The 18842-nt window shown below is 48.7% G+C and overlaps 2 protein-coding genes across 2 annotated transcripts; both read right to left on the bottom strand.

Annotated features, from left to right (window-relative positions):
• Window positions 1-266: 266 nt before the first annotated feature.
• LOC149361297 (uncharacterized) lies at window positions 267-1214 on the bottom strand. The gene has a single exon (XM_089568045.1). The coding sequence runs from the start codon at window positions 1212-1214 to the stop codon at window positions 267-269; it is 948 nt and encodes a 315-aa protein (XP_089424171.1).
• A 9700-nt stretch (window positions 1215-10914) lies between these two features.
• LOC149361296 (uncharacterized) lies at window positions 10915-13640 on the bottom strand. Its single transcript, XM_089568044.1, has 3 exons — window positions 13461-13640; window positions 12315-12659; window positions 10915-11154 (listed from the first exon to the last, which is right to left on the bottom strand). The coding sequence occupies exons 1-3, from the start codon at window positions 13638-13640 to the stop codon at window positions 10915-10917; spliced, it is 765 nt and encodes a 254-aa protein (XP_089424170.1).
• Window positions 13641-18842: the final 5202 nt, after the last annotated feature.

The raw sequence follows: 18842 nt of genomic DNA, 5'->3' as shown, positions 1-18842 counted from the left end.
CTTTATGACTAGCATATAAACTTCGCGACCGTATTAATGCACTTGAAATCGAGAACCAAAATAAACTATACAAATGTCATTTTTGAGCTGTCACGAAATAAATTAAATTTCGTTTGTAGGCGGATGTGACGACTGGTGCGCGTACACCACTGCCAGCAGAAACCCGGCCAGTGACTTTCCCTGGAAGCGTTTTTTTTCTTTATTTTCGAGATTGACATGAAAACAATAAGACCACTTCAGCTACACTTGAGCTGATACGGGTGAAGTTAAAATTTCTTAAGTTTCACTAGATCATGTAGTAGTGTTACCCACTGGGGTGGGCCACGCTGCGCCTGGTAACACTCCCGCAGATGAACAACACTTTCAACAAACTTCTCACGTCTACTACGAGTGTTTATATCCGCATGCCTTACTTGCATTCGCGTTTTCCACAAGCTGTGGAGGCCAAGAAGCATTAATAAGTCATAGGGCACCTCTTTGCGATCAACTGGTAGAAATCGGATACCATAAGGGTGCAGTGGTAGTTCTTTCTTGATGGTTCTCTGCAGGACATCCCAGAAAAATATGGCGTCCCAGCAGTCTAGGAAAACATGTTCAATTGTCTCCGGCTGCTTACATAACAGGCAATTTGTTGTCCATGGGACAAAGATTCCTTTTTCATGGAGCCAGGTTTTAACGGGTAGTGTATTAGAGTGCAATTTGAAAAAGAATGTTTTCACTGTCGGCCGGACCGGCATCATTTTCACCCGTTTTAAAATACCCTGCCCTGGGCCTCCACGGTAAGGCGCACGATACAAAGGTGGCGGCAGCATAATATCAACAAGATCCTTATACAGCTTCTTTTTGGGAACGTTATACAGGCATTCTAGTTGAAAACGCACTTCCAAGAACCTGAAGGAAAGGACAACCTCACGCAAATATCCGTTTACAGCACCACACACGTTTTCACACGATGACACTATGATTCTGGGGAGCAGCCTTTGCAACCTCATTTGCATAACAGTTCTCAAAAATATGCCATTTTGATCATGAAGGAAAATAAAGCGCGACACCACTTGACGCAAAAACAAATGAACCAGTCCAAAGACTCCGCTTTTGACTGAAATAAACAAGTTTGTTCGCCTGGTTTTCTCCCAGGTCGACGCCCAAAGAAAGACTGCAAACACTCGATGGATTTTTTGAATATTGCTGCGCGACGCACAGAGCACATTCATCACTTACCATATCTTAGAAATCAAGAAAACATTGCACACAAAGGCACGTGAAAAGATTGACAGCTGCCTTCCTTGCCACGCGTCCGCTTTCTCTCTTGCCTTTAACGTCTCCTCGTTCCAGTGTGTGCTGGGATCGCGATAACTTTTTAGGGGCACCCCAAGGTACCGCGTCGGTAAGTGAGTCCATTTCAGTCGAGAAAAAAAATCTGGTGAAGTATCCCATTCCCCATGCCAATATCCTGAGCTTTTTCCCCAGTTTATGTGACATCCAGTTTGGTCGCAGAACTTTTCGACCACATTCGTAGCTTCACGAATGCTGTCTTTGTTTGTGCAAAATACCGCTATGTCGTCCGCGTATGCAAGGATTTTCACTTCGGCTGCCTGAAGCTTGAATCCAGAAATGCAGTCACTGTTAAGAATGGCCAAGCACAACGGCTCGAGATATACTGCAAAAAGCCCCAAAGCCCAAAAGCACCAAAGCCCCGCGACAGGAAAGGCAGTTCTGGCTTAGTATGATATCGATGTCATGTTGCCGCAACAGGTCCTGACCTACGAGGCCCGACATGTCTTCCGGCAACGACACCGCGTCGGAACAAATGTACCCTTGGATGGTCAATGCTATCGTTGGCGATTGTGGAGCGCAAAAAGGTAGAGTCCTCCCGTGCCAAGATCAGTTCCTGTAATCCCCACGAATCGCACTTTCGGAGATTCTCGGGCATCTTGTACCTGCTTGTCTGCCCTTGTCAGCCAATCGAAAAACGTTTGCTTGAGGAGAGGTATCAGGGTGCCAGTGTCAACCAGCATATTTCAAGTGGCCCCCTTTACCACGCATTTTGCAATCGGATAGGATTCTCCAAACACTACTGCTACAAAATAACCACTGCTCGCTTCCTACACCGTCTCGGCTGCGGGGGAATGTACAATTTCTTTGATCCCTCTCTGCGTCGGTTCGTGCAGGCTGCTGCACACTTGGCGCAATCGATTCGCGGTTTAGCTCGGGACACAATTCTAGCAATTTGACTGTACCCTTTCCAAGCACAGCAGCGAACCTGCCTGCGTTCACGGTTCCTGTAATTGCCTCTGTTATTCGGCTGTAGCCCTCCAGCGGGGAGAGCCTCCAGCCCATCCAGCCTACAAGCGCTCGCGTCGGCTCTTGCGCTTTTTGACTCCGTTAAATGCCGCACCCTTGCCTCACTAAACACCAGCAGCTCATTACGCTACTCTTATACAGCTGCCTCTATCGCTCCCTCAAGAGTACATGGTGTTCTAGACAGGACAAACCTGCGTACTGAGTCCCTCAGGCCAGTGAGGAACTGGGACTGCATGTCCTCCAGAGGGAGCTCTTTGGCATACTTTTGCTTCGCAGTACCAGGTCCCGGTTCCCGTGCTAGGGTTTCGTTCACCAGGAAGCGAAGGCGGGAAGGAAACGCGCGGCGTCTTTCTTTGGCCCCTGTCGAGCGTCGAAGAACCGCCTGAGTTTTACACTGGAAGGTTCCCTTTCAATACTTTGAACGCCAGGCTTTTCAAAATCAGCCAACCTCCCAGCCTTCCTTACTTCATATCAGCAGGCAATTTCATGTGCTGCCCCAGAGAGGCGACATTTCGGCATTCCCAGCTGTTTGCATCGTTTAAACTGCCCATTTTTCACACCGGCTCTGACATGTCCAAATATTCAATAATAGCCGACCGCTGGCCACGCCAGTAAATTTCTCTACCATGTTTGCCAAAGCAAATACGCTTCTTCCAAAGGGCCGTCCAATCGAGCGGGCCTCATTCATTTTAGACCAAATAGTCAGTGACTCAAGCTCCTCTCGCCGGAGGTGCAGTCCAGTCTAGCTTTTGGCCAATGATTTAAGGGTGGACCCCACTTATGACACAAGTGTGATGGACAGTTTCTTAAAATCGCACTCGATCCACCCTGGCCATGAGGAGATTGATGCACAGGCTCCAAAAACAATTTCTGAATATGATTTAAAAAAGGAACCGGGCTTGTTGCCGCCAACTGGAATGCAAAAGGTCCACGTCGGGGCTGCGTCAGCTTGGTGTGGCACGGGCTAGACGAATGGCTGGATGTCTGCAGCAGGCTGGCTGGGGATTCTTCGCGGCTGGGCGGCTCTCGTTCTTGGCCAGTCGTTGGATGAGCTGCCAGGTGTTGAAGCGCACTGTCGGAGGCCGAACGTGAGCGTAGGCTGCATCCCGGGCTTCCTGGTCACTGCGCGACCCCGGACTTCTGCCTTCCTCCATCGCGTCCGCTCGTTCGAACCGTCCCTCTCTGCCCGTTACTCTGTTCGGCTCTCCCTTTCATGTCCTTTGTTTCTTTTTTCTGCCGCCTTTCCGTCGCCTTAGCCGCTGGCTCCTCCTCGCCTCCCCGCAACGCCACCCGATCGCTTCCTTTTGTAAACTGCGCGCAGCTCTTCCTTGTGATCCTCTGTACACGCACCAATCGTCACAGCAGCGAGAATGCTCAGCGGGTCTCCAAGGCATCAAATTTCACTTTAAAAACGACACACCAAGTAAAAGGTACAAATGCCATTTTCCAGTTCTCTGGGAACAAATTAAATTTGGGTAGTACACGGGCACAATATTGAATGGGCCTCCGCGGAATCAACTTTTTATCGCTAATAAATATAATTATGCTCAAATGTGAGATCTCAAAATATTCCAACTTCCATTGCTCCATATGCATCCCTTTTTAGCTTTGAGTCGCGCTAAACTCATGCACAAAACTGAACTCATACACAAACCTCTATATATTGCAGGCAGGCTACAACGTTCAGTTCATACCATTGGACTTTATACACCCAGAATTGGAAGAAGGGGAGGTAACATTGGCTCTTCGCAGACCAAGAAATGAGTAAGTAGTAAACGTGTAATTTCTTTGAAAGATGCCATAATTGATTCTTGTGCGAAGTGCTGAATGCTCTGTTGTATCCGAGGGAATGTAGCGGTCTCTTCCCAAGTCCAAGGACAGCAGCACATACAGTGATTGAAAGCGACCTTTACAATTCTTCGGGATTGCAGAGAGGCCTTATAACCCACAAGGTTCCTTCAATTTGCAGCTCTTGATTGTGATCACAGGTGACCGAAGGAAATTTAACTTGGAAATAGAATTTGAGGCTGCACGTGTTGCACCTAACTGAAAGGTAACGCAGAGTTTTTAACATTTCTTGACAGTGCCCAATGCAGGGCAAATGTCTTAGCTATATTTCTCCCGTCAGCTCAGTCCTGCAGCCGTCTTACTCCCACAAACTTCCTAATCTCATTTGTCTACCTTACAGCTTAGTCGCTGCCGCCACTTGCTACGCTCGCCCTCTCTTCATGTCTAGTTTTTTAACCAGAGCGAATACGCGTTGTAGGTATATCTTTTGCATTAAATGGGCTGCTGGTTCCCGTATATTCAGTGTGCGATAAGAACGCCATATACACATATTTCTTTTCTGACCCACTCTGCTCCCTTCGTGTCTCATAACGTTAGGCCTATATATTTCATTTCCATGGCTCGGTGCACTGTCCTCAATTTAAGTTATTCTTTCATTAAACTGCACGTTTCTTGCCCATAGGCGAGCACCGGGAAGATACACGTGATACGCACTTTTCTCTTGAGTAATACTGCTAGACTTCTATTCAAAATATGAGAATATATACCAAATGCAATCCACCCCATTATTATTTCTTGGTTATTTAACTGCCGTGGTGCGCTTCTGGCGTCATTAGAGGCTCTAAGAAGACGTATTCTCTTGCCACAGCTTGCGTGCCAGCAGCAATCGTAAACCGCTGTTTCCTTCGGCGACCCTTAAAGATAACTTCAGTTCTCTGCATTATCATTTTAACATTCACCGTTCCACTTTTCTCTACAAATTAATGATCGCGCTCTCCACTTCGTCCCCTCAGTTTCATAGCAAGGAAATGTCATCAGCGCTTCGCGGGTTGGTCACCTATATTCTCTTAACTCTTATCCCTAACTATTCCCAATGCAGGTCTCTAATTATCACCCGAAAACAAACGGGGAAAACTATAGAAAGATGATCCCTCTCCGCGAAAGAGCCTTTTTTAAAACGATTTTTTTTACTTCCTAGTGGACCACTATGGTGGGTGTGCAGCTGCTGTGAATTTCTACCAGATTTTTACATATGACTCTTGTGAACCCTGGTTCCCCAATTCCTGCATTGCTGCCAAGCTTTTAACTAAAATTATTTTTATTATGCGATGAAGGCAGTGCGTAGGCCATGAAAATTCACTCTTTGTAGGGCGCAAAGAGATAACCAAATTGATTCTTCTGAACAAAAAATTTGTTTATTGAAGTAAAAATGACGTATCTAAAGCAATTTGCATTACTGTTCATCACTGTAGCAAAGCGCAGAATGTGGGACAGCCTATGGCCCAATGCACGCGATAGAGTAAAAAGCGAAGCTAGAAAACAGGCATCATAGTAAAGATGAGGCGCTTATACTTGGTGACAGGTTCAGCGCGAAATGCGCTCATCTGCTTGAACGAAATGACGGGAAATAATACATAATTTCACATTGCGAGCAGCACACAAGAGCTGCGTATTTACTTCGGAGCGCTTTGTGGAAAAACAATGGCACGTCCTGCTTGACTGAGATTCGTTTGGAAAGTATTCCTTACCTTGAAACCTGACGTCATCTTGGACACCAGACGTCAAATCGCCACTGCTTCTTCACTTGTTGAGGTCAAAATGTACTCGTAAATTTCTTCTTGTACCAAAGCATTCCCGCCGGATAAGCTGTCGCCCAAGAATGAAATATTGTGTGGCCTTCAGTTTTCAAGGCACTAATCTGCCGGACAGAGACTCAGCTCTTCTACGAAGCGACCAACACCGCCCATACAACCATTGTAGCCTTACAGTGCTTCGGCGCAGGTCGCTTGAATTTTTTTTTGCCACAAGAAAGAGTTCCCTCCAATGAGGTTGCTTGTTGGGGTCGTGGTTTTGCAAACTATATGGACGTTCTTTAAGCTCCGCCACTGGTACACGGAGATTGGCTGTTTCGACCTGCAGATGGAAGATTCAAAGGTGAGCTTCTTACGGTCTTTTACTTCGGGAGGTAGGTCGTTTCTGTTGGGCCTGAGATTGCCACAAGAACGCATTCCATGTGCTAGCATAGAATAAGCCTTGAGGATGAGAACAAAGTTTTCGAAGAACAACTGTACGCCTTCTCCCACAACATCACTAATGAAAGAAAGGACATGTTCTCTCAGACATAGATTGCCTGGCCTACGCTCAGTGCTTCCCGTATACACAGATAATTTGCTCAATATCCGGTTTCATTGTCGGCAAGGCACCAACGTTAATAGCAACACCAGATATTACGCTTCATCGGTTGTAGTGTTTCACGGACGACCTGCCTTTGAAAAGGGTCGTAGGTTTTTTGACAGCAACAAGGGAAGAAGGCTTATACTCTTATGAAAACTCTTGTTCGCTGTATTCATGAGAGACCACACCTTACAACGCCTACCCTGGTTAGGCACGATCTCTGAGTGCAGCTAAGAGTAGTTGTTAAGCCGTTCTCAGATGATGATTTTCAAAAACCACTGAACCATCACGCTGCAAATTTCCGGTGCATTGAGAAGCTCTCAGAGATCACTTATTGATACACTTGTATCGATGGGTGAATGCTCATCAGAATAAGGATGCCTATATATGCCTTTAAAGCGCTTACCGTTATTCGATCATAGTGTCGTCGCTTCCTAACGTTCACAAAACACTCTGCTACTGCCATCAGCATCATCTCTTTATCAGAATACAGGGAGAATGCATGATAGGATCTGCTTTGTGGATTCGGATTTACTGGAAATGTGGGTGACTTTCAAGGGTGGTGTTAGTAATATCGGTCGCCACTCCTGGAACCTTCGTCATTGTCTTCGTCATCTTCGTCACTATCAGCCGATCCGTAATCACCCTCAACTGTCTTGCCATGCTCTTTAGTGCCTCGTTTTTTTTTCCTTTTTTCGAAATATTTTGCACATTCTTGGTGCTGACTCGTCAATCGCATCACTTTGTGATGTTCGTACGGGAATAAGAACTGATGCGCAGGACACATTGGTATCATCCCTTGAAGAATATCTCACAGAACCCGTAGTGTAGTCGTTTTGGACCCTGAAGAACTTAGGTTAAACCACCTCGGCAGTAAGATTTTTCCTTCCCTAAAAAAATCAACGCATTGCAGTTTTTGAAACAACCAGCGGTGTTGTAGCGCAAGTTTTAAGTATTAGCTGACAGTGAAACGCAAACTGCTAACCGGTTCCTATTCGCCGTAGGCAGACCAAACGCCGAGTCATCCCGGGACAAGTTCTACGCCAGTCATCAGGTCTTGGCATGCGCAATTATCAAAATAGAGCTGAAACTCTGGACACGAATATCGGCGCACACGTGGCAGAAGAATGCCCGCTAGTATAATTTTGTTTATTCGATTCTGGTTAATGATGTGCCTGGCGGTGACTATTATACTCTCCTCCTGGCTTGCTGGGAAGATAACAGCAGTATGATACGGTTTTCTTTGATTTACCAGTTTTTACTCTTTCAAGAAAAATTAGAAAGCGTTTCAGCAAGGATTTGAAATGAAAGCCCTGCAAATTTTGAATAATTTGCCCCGAGTTCCAACCACATATCAGTGCTGCGCTGGATGGCGATAGAGAGACAAAGCTGGTGAGGGCTCGGGCAGGCACACAAATCCTACTGCAGGAGCTCGTGGAATCTTGTAGGCTTTCTAAGGCGAAAGGCTTTTATGGCTCAGGAGTGGCGTAAACAAGATGTGTCATGCTTTCATCAATCCATAGCCTGTCCACAATCTAATCCATAGCTATCCAACAAATTAATTGACAAATACACAAGCCAGACCATAATCCATAACCGAAAAAGGCACGAACTTTCAATGAAGAAAAATAAGAAAATTTGGGTACAGGCGGAGAATAGCATCAAGGCATGCTGCGTACGAGACAGAATTATTCCACTGCGCTACGACGGTTCAACGTTTGCAGCTGAATAAAGGCGTGTCTAGTGAATGTGTAGTTGTCTTAGAAGTGCACATGAGTAGTTACGAGCACATAAATTACAGATGCCACAATTTTCCGAGTACAGAAGTACGTTTCTGGTAAATTTACTTCTTGCTTGATGTGTCGTAGCGCCATGATCTAGCACCCACTGAAAACCCTCCTCGCAGTGCACAGTGCTGGCCCAGCGGATGGCGCCATAATGCAAGCTCAAATATTTTCCAATTACCGCACGTAACTTGTCTTAAGTACCTCCTTGATTTTTTTCCTTATTGCATACCTACTCACTGCCAGAGGATTCACGAGTAGCGTAGTATCCCCCTGTGCCCTGTTATTTATGGAGTATGGACACGTGGAATGGTTATCTGCCTTCCTCTCTCCGCTTTCTATCTGTACCTTAGTCCACTTTCCACGTCTAGGGTAGCACACTGTGCGTCGCCTATTTACACCCCCCCCCCCCCCCCCGGTGTCTTTCCATTGATTATTCCCTCCCTCTCTCTGAGCATTATTTGGCTGCAGCGCCCGTTTCTGGTTCTGGATGCCTACATATGTTCCGCGTTCGTTCCGAGCACGGAGCTATATCTGCGCTGCGTTTGCCAGCACCTCCCGAGAACATTTTCTTTAAGGTTTTATAGAAGTATCTTCAAAATTCTTCAAAATGTTTGGAAAAGTGTGCTTTTAAGAGATGCTTATTAGACACAATCAGGCGTTAATCACGCAAACTTCCTCCATTATCACGATATCACCCCATGGATGCAGCTCGTACCTCGCTCCTATTGCCAACTTAATTTTCATCGGGTGGGACGTGCGGTTGTTAACCGCTGCCATACGCTTCGAACCATCATTCTAATGCTCTGTGGGCTTCTTTAAATTGAAGAGGCTACGCTCTTTGAGACCGTGGTCTTCTTGAGCGATCCTCTTCAATATACTGGTGACTTGCGCTGCGTATTGTTTCTAATTTTTCAATGCCGTCTGTGTTTTGTCCGTTCCTTTCAGTGAACATGCCCGAAATTCTAATTTCTTCCATAGTCTGGACGGTCTTGCTTTCTACCTCAATTTTAGAGCGCAGCTCTTTGGCGTCCGTTCCTGGGTTTCGCGTCGTCGTCGGCGTTGTCGTCGGCGTCGGCCTCGTAACCAGCTCCGCCCCCCTTTCATCCGCAGCTGGGGTTGACTCACTATCGGCGTCAGCGGCATCAGTCAGTCGCTGCTATCTCTTCCCTCCTCCCTTTATCGTGTTGTCCGCTTGCTGCGCGCGCTTCTGCCCCCATCGTTTGCCGCTGGGTGTACACGCCGCCCCCCTCCCCCCTCTTCCTGCGAGTCTCCGGTTGTCAAAGCGCCGGCTCGAACTTAATTCCTTTCTTCGCTCCTCCTCCAATGCAACCCTTGTGCGGTGGCAATCAGAGAGCCAGATCGGTGGCGGCGGATCAGTATATGTGCACCGCCCGAGCCGAAATTGCCGCTGCCGTTCGCCCTGTGCGGTGGCAATCAGAGAGCCAGATCGGTGACGGCGGATCTGTATATGTGCACCGCCCGAGCCGAAATTGCCGCTGCCGTTCGCCACTGCGAAATTATCTGCCAGTTCTTTCTGAGCCATGAGCGAGACGACCGATGGAAGTCCTCCGTCTGCTAAAAAAAAATTCTGTGATAGCGCATACATGTGTTGCTCGATTTCTTTGCCTCAATCTATCGAAAAGGTGAAACAGCTTATATGCTGCGCTCAAATTTCGCATTAGGAAGTAACGTAATCGTCGGTAATTTTTTTTATGTTGACGTATCCTTTTTACAATGCGCTACAGACGAAAAATTTCATTTTTTCCGGGAGCATGATAGACTTCTGTATGCGGCGAACCTGACTAGTGTGTCTGCGGCAGCTTGGCGCTTTTGTTCCATCTCCACGTCGCTTCCTTTGTTGATCCAGAGGTTTATATCGTCCGCGTGCATGCTGGACTTTAAGTCTTGAATTCTACTTAGCAATGGGGGGAGTGCTCTCATTGCTAAGTTGAACAGAAACGGGGATAGGAGGGAGCCCTGAAAGGCGCGCTTGCTCCGTAGTTTGGTCGTGGGGATTCGATGTCTTGGAATTTCATGACTTTTCTCTGTTTGAGAGGAAGTCTTTGATGTAGTTATATGTTTTCTCGCCTACTCCGACGTCTTGGATTCCGGCGAGTACTGCGTAGCCTCTTTCATAATCAAAAGCTTTGGTTAGGTCTAAGCCTAGTGTGGCCTTTGTGTCTGGTTTTATTGTCGACGATGTCGTGTTTGAGTCTCAGCACGGCATCTTGCATGCTGAAGCCCGGTCTGAAACCTACCATTACGTGCCGCCACAGGTTCTTTTTTTCCATGTATTTAGTTAATCTCGTCTGCACTACATGCTCTATAAGTTTACCCTCGCATGAGGTTAATCAGTTGGGTATATTCAAGAGAATCCCTCCAAAAAACCACAGTCTCAAAGAGCGTAGCCTCTTCAAAATGACTTAGGCCTGCATCGTCAGCCAATTATATTACGCCACACCCTTTCTAAACATAAAAAAAGCGGAACGCCACAGAATCGAAGCCATAATTAGGTAATGCGTAAAGTGAGCACTAGCACTCCCCATATCCAACGCAACGGAGGCACTAGAAGCAATGGGCGTCCAAATAAATGGAAGGAGCTATACGAAGCGGTGAGCACTGCACAACTAGATAGACTGAGTCAAACAGAGGCCCGCGCGAGAAAAACATACGGGTTACGGAGCATCGTTTTGGTTACGCGGTCGTCGCCGGCTGCCGCGGTGGTTTTAATGGGGTTGAAGGCGGCGCGCATTTCTGCTGCCGTGTAGCCGGCGTCCATGTTGAAGCTCTCAGCATCCGTGTATCCTGAAGGGCTGGCGATTTCAGTGCAAGTATAGATGCATTTTCCTTTCAGGTTGGCTAGGAGTTCCTCAGTTGTGCACTAAAAGTCGTGTATGGCGCGTGTGAGGTTCTTGTGAGATGTGCATTTGGTGTGAGTTGGGTGCAGTATACGTCTCAGTAGAAATGACGAGTTTTTGCATCCTAACTTGCCGTTAAGACGGTCGCAGGTCTGATGTCATTAGTCCTAACTTAGTTTGATGGAGTACGCTTCGATACCTCACTCGAGGCAAATTAGACGGAGCTTGAAGGGTTGATTGTGCTTTTGGCGGAGCCAGCGAGCGTTAAGACTGCGCTGGGCCTCCCACATGTGTATGAGCTTGGCGTCGAGAGTGGCGCCATCCTCGTCCTGGGTAGTCGTGGAAATGGCATTGGCGGTGCCTTCGAGAAGTGAGCTCGTGCATGTGTTCAGATCGCCTATGGAGGTTGAAGGTGTGCTGAGAACACAGTGGTCGCTACTTATGTCATACCGAGGTTTCCCCAGAGACCGTCGAGGATGTTGCGGGTGAAAGTGAGACCGGGGCAGGTGTTCAGTGGGAGTCTGTTGCCAATACGAGTAGGCCTGTCGGGGTCAACTCGTATTAGTGCCAATGTTTTCGATGTCTCCTACGATGTCTGCGCCGATTCTCGCACCGCCATTGGTCAGGTGGTCAGGAAAGGAGAGAGCCGGGAAGAATGCTCCAGTCGCTTCTTTCCGGCCAGATGCCGTCGTGCCCAATAGAAGTGGAGAGAGCCCCATTCATACACTCTAGGTTACGCGCTCTCTGTATCGATCGCTTCACGCAGAGACGCGACACATCAGTAGCTAGGCCAGAAAAGACGCCTGGTCCTTTATTGCGCATAGATTTATAGCTGCGGCTGCAGCGAGGGAAAGGGAAAGGAAGAAGGGGCGTTGACATGTTATCAGGCCGCTTGCTTGATAGCCACATCTGATACATCTTCTTTCCTCCGTGAAAAGATCAGTTTGACAATGCTCTAAGAAATTTGCTGAAACGTGTGATCAGAAGTCAGCCATTTAGGTTCCATGCGTGGCCGGGTTGTCCTGCGTGGAATGGCTGGCATGGTTGATCCAGCAGCTGCACCTGATGCTGTGAGCTGCGTGCTTGTGGCAAGTCCATCACGTGGCAAGTCCATGCTTGATCCACCAGCTGCACCTGATGCTGTGAGCCGAGTGCTTGTGGCAAGTCCATCACGTGGCTCAACCTGGCCATCGGCGGTACCAGGACTTGAAGTTCTTCTAGCCTCGGAGCGGATGTCCGCGTCGTCGTCGCTGTCATCGATGACGTTGTAGTCCTCTTGGGTTCGCAGCAGACGTTGCCTATTACGTCTTAGAAGACGGTCGTTGTCCATTCTCACGATGTGGGATCGTGGAGCCACCTTCTGGAGAACCATCGCTTTGCGCGACCATTGGCGGTCGTCACGAACCCGCACCGTGTCTCCTTGCTGCAGTGGAGGCAGTAGTTTGCCCTTGGACGACAGGCGGTGCTTGACTACCGGGCGCTCCTGTTCGACGCTGCATTCAGGCAGAGTAGTGCGCAGCCGCCGACCCTGCAACAATTCTCCCGGTGATTGTCCGTCCTCTAATGGGGACGCGCGATAAGATAAAAGACCCATCCAGAAGTCGTCACGAGACTCTGCAGTTTTCTTCATAATGCGCTTCACTATTTGTACTCCTTTCTCGGCCAAACCATTCGACCGCGGAAATTCAGGGCTCGAAGTAATATGGACAAAGTCATAGCGCCGTGCAAACTCCGCGAACTCTTCGGAAGCAAACTGAGGTCCGTTGTCGGTACACACTTGGGCAGGAATTCCGTACCGCGCAAAAATAGACGCAACCTTTGTAACGACTTCGCACGCAGTGGTGACGGCGAGTTTCTCAACGTCTGGAAAGTTTGAATGCGCATCAAACACCACTACGTACATGTCACCAGCGAAATGAAAAAGGTCGATTCCCCACCGGTGCCATGGCACCTTGGGTGTTGGCCACAAAATAAAAGGCTCAGAAGCTTGCTTGTAGGCGTACTTTTGGCATGCGCTGCATTTGCGAATGAGCGTTTCAATGGCACTGCCCATTCCTGGCCAGAAGATCAGGCCCCGAGCTCTAGCTTTACTTTTATTCAGCCCAAGATGTCCCGCGTGCAACTTCTGCAGCATCTCCACTCTCATTGTCTTCGGTACGACAATTTTGCATCCTTTCAGCAGTATTCCATCAATTTCCGATAGTTCTGCTGCAAATGGCTTTAACTCTCCTTCAATCTTAGTTCCTTGTGCCACCTGCTCCAAGACTTTGCTCAAGTATGGATCCGCTAAAGTTTCACTTTGCAGGCGCCGTTTTGTTGGTGTGCTTACTATGCTTGAGAGGACCTGTACAACATGAACGTCGACGTCTTCGGTTGACTCCAGGACGGCACGGACGGCAGGAGCACGGGACAGCATGTCCGCCAACAGCAGGTCCTTGCCAGGAACAAACTGCAGTTCGTAGTCATAACGAAGAAGACGAATAAAAAAACGCTGCAGCCTTGGTGGCATATCTCCGATTCCCTTTTTCGCGATTGCCAGCAAAGGTCTGTGATCCGTTTCAATGGCAATCTTGCAGCCATATACCAGCTGGTGAAACTTTTCGCATGCGAAAACAATGCCCAGGGTTTCTTTCTCGATTTGCGAGTACCGTGTTTCGCTATCGGTGAGCGCTCGCGAAGCGTACATGACTGGGCGCCACTCACTGCGATGCTTCTGCAACAATGCTGCGCCTAACCCTAGCCCAGATGCATCAGCCGAAATTTTGGTTTCTTTCTTCGCGTCGAAGAAGGCCAGCACAGGAGGCGTTGTTAATGCTTCGCAGACCTCTTTCCACTCACGCTCATGAGCCGAACTCCAGTCAAAAACGACGTTCTCCTTCACCAAGCTGCGAAGTAGGGACCTTTTATCGCTCAGTCGAGGCACGTACTTGCGGAAATAGTTAACGACTCCAAGCATTCTGCGTACTGAATTTTTGTCATTCGGGTGTGGCATAGCTTGAATGCTTGAAATTAGATCAGAACTCGGCAGTATGCCATGTTCACTGATGACGTCTCCAAGAAATGTTATTTCCTTCACACCGAAGGCACACTTCTCACGGTTGAACGTAAGACCAGCTTCCTCTGCCCTTCTCAGTGCTGCTCGCAAGCGCTCATCATGCTGCTGTTTGCTGTTGCCACAGATTAGCACGTCGTCAACATATACATGAACCCCTGGCAGGCCGTCGAAGATCTCTACGAGCGTCTTCTGGAAGACCTCACTAGCAGACGAAATACCGAAAGGGAGCCGAAGGAATCTGTAGCGGCCGAACGGAGTCGCAAACGTGCATATTCGCGACGTGGCCTCATCGAACGGTATTTGGTGGAAGCCGGAGTTTGCGTCAAGGCGGGAAAACAGTCGCGCCCCTGACAATTCGCACTCAATGTCTTCACGTCCGGGCATAGGGTAGTGCTCACGCACGATGTGCTTGTTAATTTCTCTTGGGTCCATGCACACCCGGAGGCTTCCATTCTTTTTGCGAACTATGACCAAGGGACTCACCCATTCGGTGGGCTCGTCTACCCTTTTGATGATGGATGCCTTCTCCATGCGGTTGAGCTCTTCACGTAGTGGTTCCCTTACGGAGAAGGGTACCCTTCTAGCTGGTTGTACCACTGGAACCGCACCGGGCCGCAGGACCATCTTGTAGTGTCGTTTCACGCAGCCGGTTCCACTGAAAAGGTGCGGGGCCGTTTGCTCTGGTGTTCCATGCCCATCCTGCATGTTAACGGCATCGACAACTGATGGAATGAGGCCAAATTGCAGGCATGTGTTAAAGCCAAGGATTGCTTGTCGGCCTTTTTTCCCGATAAAAAAAATTCGTCTCGTGCTTCGCTTTGTTCAGGAGCAGTGATGCTGTGGCGACACCCAGGTGCTTGATAACGCTGCCATTGTAGGCAGTAAGAACCGCTGTACTCTTGCGCAGGGGCGTTGTACTGCAGATGCGTCGAAAGATGCTGAGGGGAAGAAGGTTTGCCTGGGAGCCCGTGTCAACTTTGAAACTGATGACGCATCCGGCAATCTGGCCTTGCATTGTCCAATCTAGCCCTGCTTGCCTGCTGACACCACATATGCTGACGTCCAAAACTTGCAAGTTTTCATCGCTTTCCACCTCTTCCTGTACTTGGTTGACTTGGCGACTTCTGCAGCACAACGAGAAATGATTCATTCTTTTGCAAGTGTAGCAGCGCTTCCCGTAAGCTGGACACTGTCGCGGCGCGTGCGCCTGGTTGCACTGCTTGCATCGAATCCGCCTTTCTTTACCAGGCTGGTTTCTTACGGCGTAGTCAACGTGGACGTCTTCTTTGGACCAGGTAGCATTTTGCTGCGCGGCAGTCTCCGCTGCCTTACACATCTCTTCTGCTTTCTGCAATGTGAGACTCTTATCTCGTAGCATTTTTTCTCTGAGCGGGGTACTATTAGTGCCGAAAACAATCTGGTCTCGTACCATGGATTCTTCAAGGCCACCAAAATTGCAGAGCTTAGCTTGGGTTCTGAGGTCTCGTGCAAAGGGCTCAAATGGCTCGGACTCACCTTGTACCCGCATACGAAATACATGCCTCTCGTAGACTTCGTTTTCTTTTCCGTCGACGTAACTGTCAAATTTCTTGAGCAGCGTGTCGTAATCATCTTTGGACTCATCTTTCGCGTAACTGAAGTTGTTGTAGATTTCCAGTGCCTCGTCGCCGGCAGCGCTTAGAAGGATCGCTGCTTTGACTGCTGCTGACTTTGGGGTGGCGGTCGACGTCGCTGTCAGGAACAGTTGCAGCTTCTGCTTGAATATTAGCCAGTTTCTTCCGGCATTCCCAGTCAACTGAAGTGGTCCCGGCGGTTTCACGATGTCCATTGCTTCGGCTGCTTGAATAATCCAGCTGGGCACACCGGGCCACTTCTGACACCATGTATCGATCGCTTCATGCAGAGACGCGACACATCAGTAGCTAGGCCAGAAAAGACGCCTGGTCCTTTATTGCGCATAGATTTATAGCTGCGGCTGCAGCGAGGGAAAGGGAAAGGAAGAAGGGGCGTTGACATGTTATCAGGCCGCTTGCTTGATAGCCACATCTGATACACTCTCCATCGGCAATGAGTAAAATTTTCTCCTCGTGCCTTGGCAACCTTTACGAGCGGGTGGTTAGCAAAGACTACAACATTACACCGAAGATAACGTCTGTGCCCCCCCCTATCATGCTCGGCTTCAGTGAAAAACTCTCGACGCAGGACGTACTCCGCCAGATACAAGAAGATATGCTCCGAAACGCACCCCGACCGGGTGAAAATGTGATAATGGCCCTGGACATCACGGCGGCTTCCGATGACGTCAGGCGCGAAACAATCATTACGGGCCTAGGCGACATGAACTGCGGACGCAGAACCCACGGCTACGTCGAAGCCTTCCCATCCGATGTAACTGCCACCATCGGCATTAGAGACCTTCGATAGGACAAAATTCGCACGCCAAACAAGGGAACACCCCAAGGGTCAGTTATCTCACCCATATTCTCCACACAGCTATGATAGGCCTCGCTCGAAAACTAGAGAAGATCGAAAGCATCAAGCACGCCATCTATGCCGATGGAGTAACAGTCTGGAAAAGCACGGGCTCCCTCGGAGACAAGGGAGAAAGGCTACAGGAAGCGGCCTCCTTTGTATAGCAGTACCTTGTACCTTGTAGGTAGCTTGAAACATGAAAGTAGACTGTCACTGACTAGAAAGGGCAGTGGGTGGAAAGCAGCCAGATTTTTTTCTTCGTAAAATTTTCGGTCATAGCAAGATGGATCTCGGCGCGATTGTTATGCCCGAATTAATGCGCTTAGCCGAAGAGTTGGGCGTAAAGGTGACGAAAGCCATGAGAAAGCCCGAGTTCATCTCTGCCATTGAAAAGTGTGGCGCGGACGCCGATGAAATTCTAGAATCTTGGACCGAGGTGCAGAGGAAACGGAAGAAATAGGAACTTGAGCTAGAAATGCTTAAGCACAAGGTTAAGAAGGACGAAGAAGCCATGGCGGGCGATATATCGACAAAATTGGACATGCGAAGTCTCTTGCAGCCCTTTTGCGTCGAGGGAGACATAGGTCTCTACTTAGTAAATTTTGAGCGGGTGTGCAGAAAAGGGGGCTTCGTGGAGTCGAGCTGGCCACAAAGGCTTCTGAGCTTGCTCCCAGCGGAAGTGGCTGATGTTTTGGCAAGGTTAGATTGCAAAGAGGCGGATGATTACTCGTCCGTAAAAACCTGCCTCCTGAAGAAGTTCAGGTTGTCCCCTGAGGTTTTTCGAATAAAGTTTCGAGAGGCAAGGAAACAGCCGGAAGAAAGCTATGCCGAGTTCGCTTAAAAGTTAATGGGCTTTCTAGAGAGTTAGCTCCGTGGTGTAGACTCTTATGAGGACCGCGAAAAGGTGCTAGCGCAGATTGCACTTGAGCAGTTTTTCTGTTCTATTCCTTCAACCCTGAAGGATTTGATTCAGGATAGACCAGATGGAAAAACCGTACAAGTGGCGGCAGATTACGTAGACCTGTATTGCTCCAGACACGGGAAAACATTTCATAACGAAAAGCCTAGCTTTGTCCGAAGCTTCGAGCGAGGAACGGTTCGTGCGTTATCTAAAAACGCAGAGCGTTCGACGCATGTTCCACCTTCAAAGGAAGCGTTGGATCCAGAAAAGCGAAAGCTAAAAACAAAGTCGTTTGAAGCAAGAAAGTCTATTCTTTGCTACAAATGTCACCAGCCGGGTCATGTGGCTTCAGGCTGTCGTGTGCCTAAAGTGTCACCGGTTAACTTGTGCATGGATAAGGCAGAAGACCTGCTTAGGCCATACTTGTACGACATAGAAGTAAATGGTCAGTCTTGCAAGGCTTTAAGAGACACAGGAGCCACACACGACCTGGTTCAATCCTCGCTAGTGAAGCAAGACGATTTCACAGGCGACTGCGTGTGGGTTCGACAGGCCCTAGAAGATCGTACAATCAGCTTGCCAGTAGCCAGAGTAAAACTAGACGGGCCTTTCGCTGTAACAGACACGGAGGCAGCAGTGTACGACGGGGTATTGCCAAACTGCCCGTACCTTCTTTCGACCAGAACGGCAAGGCAGCTCGATGACTCGGGCGTCTCGCTTGACATGAATCCCGTTCTAGTAGTCACTCGCTCCATGACGTCAGCAAACGGCTCTGAGCCGCAAACGCTCGCGACGAGGGCAGAAGCTGATAAGTCAGATAACGAAACGGCAGAAGGGATGCCGGAGGATACGCTCGAAGAAGCAGACGTAACCACGCTGGTTTCGCCGGAAAGCGTGAACTTCTGTGCTCTGGCAAATGTTAATAAGGCCACACTTACAAGAGAACAGGCCACGGACCCAACGCTAGAAAAATGTCGAGATAGCCTTTGAAAAAAATGTAACACCGAATATCTCGTTTTATGTGAAGGACGGTATTATTTATCGCCACTTTAACGACAAAGGAGGGAATGAAGTAGACCAGCTGGTAGTTCCATGCAAGTGCAGGCGTGACCTCTTGGAACTTGCTCATAAGGAAGGATGGTCGGGGCACTTAGGAATCACGAAAACTAAGTGCAGGCTATTTGGCAGAGTATTATTGGCCCAGTTGTTTCAAGGACGTTGAGGAGTTCGTTCGTTCGTGTGGCACGTGTCAGAGGACGGGACGTCTGAACGAGCGACGAAAA

Source organism: Amblyomma mixtum, chromosome 2 (assembly GCF_055824585.1).
Source record: "Amblyomma mixtum isolate Tamu chromosome 2, ASM5582458v1, whole genome shotgun sequence".
In the NCBI taxonomy this organism is placed as follows: domain Eukaryota; kingdom Metazoa; phylum Arthropoda; class Arachnida; order Ixodida; family Ixodidae; genus Amblyomma; species Amblyomma mixtum.
Note: the sequence above shows the minus strand (reverse complement) of the source record. Positions and strands in the feature narration are given on the sequence as shown.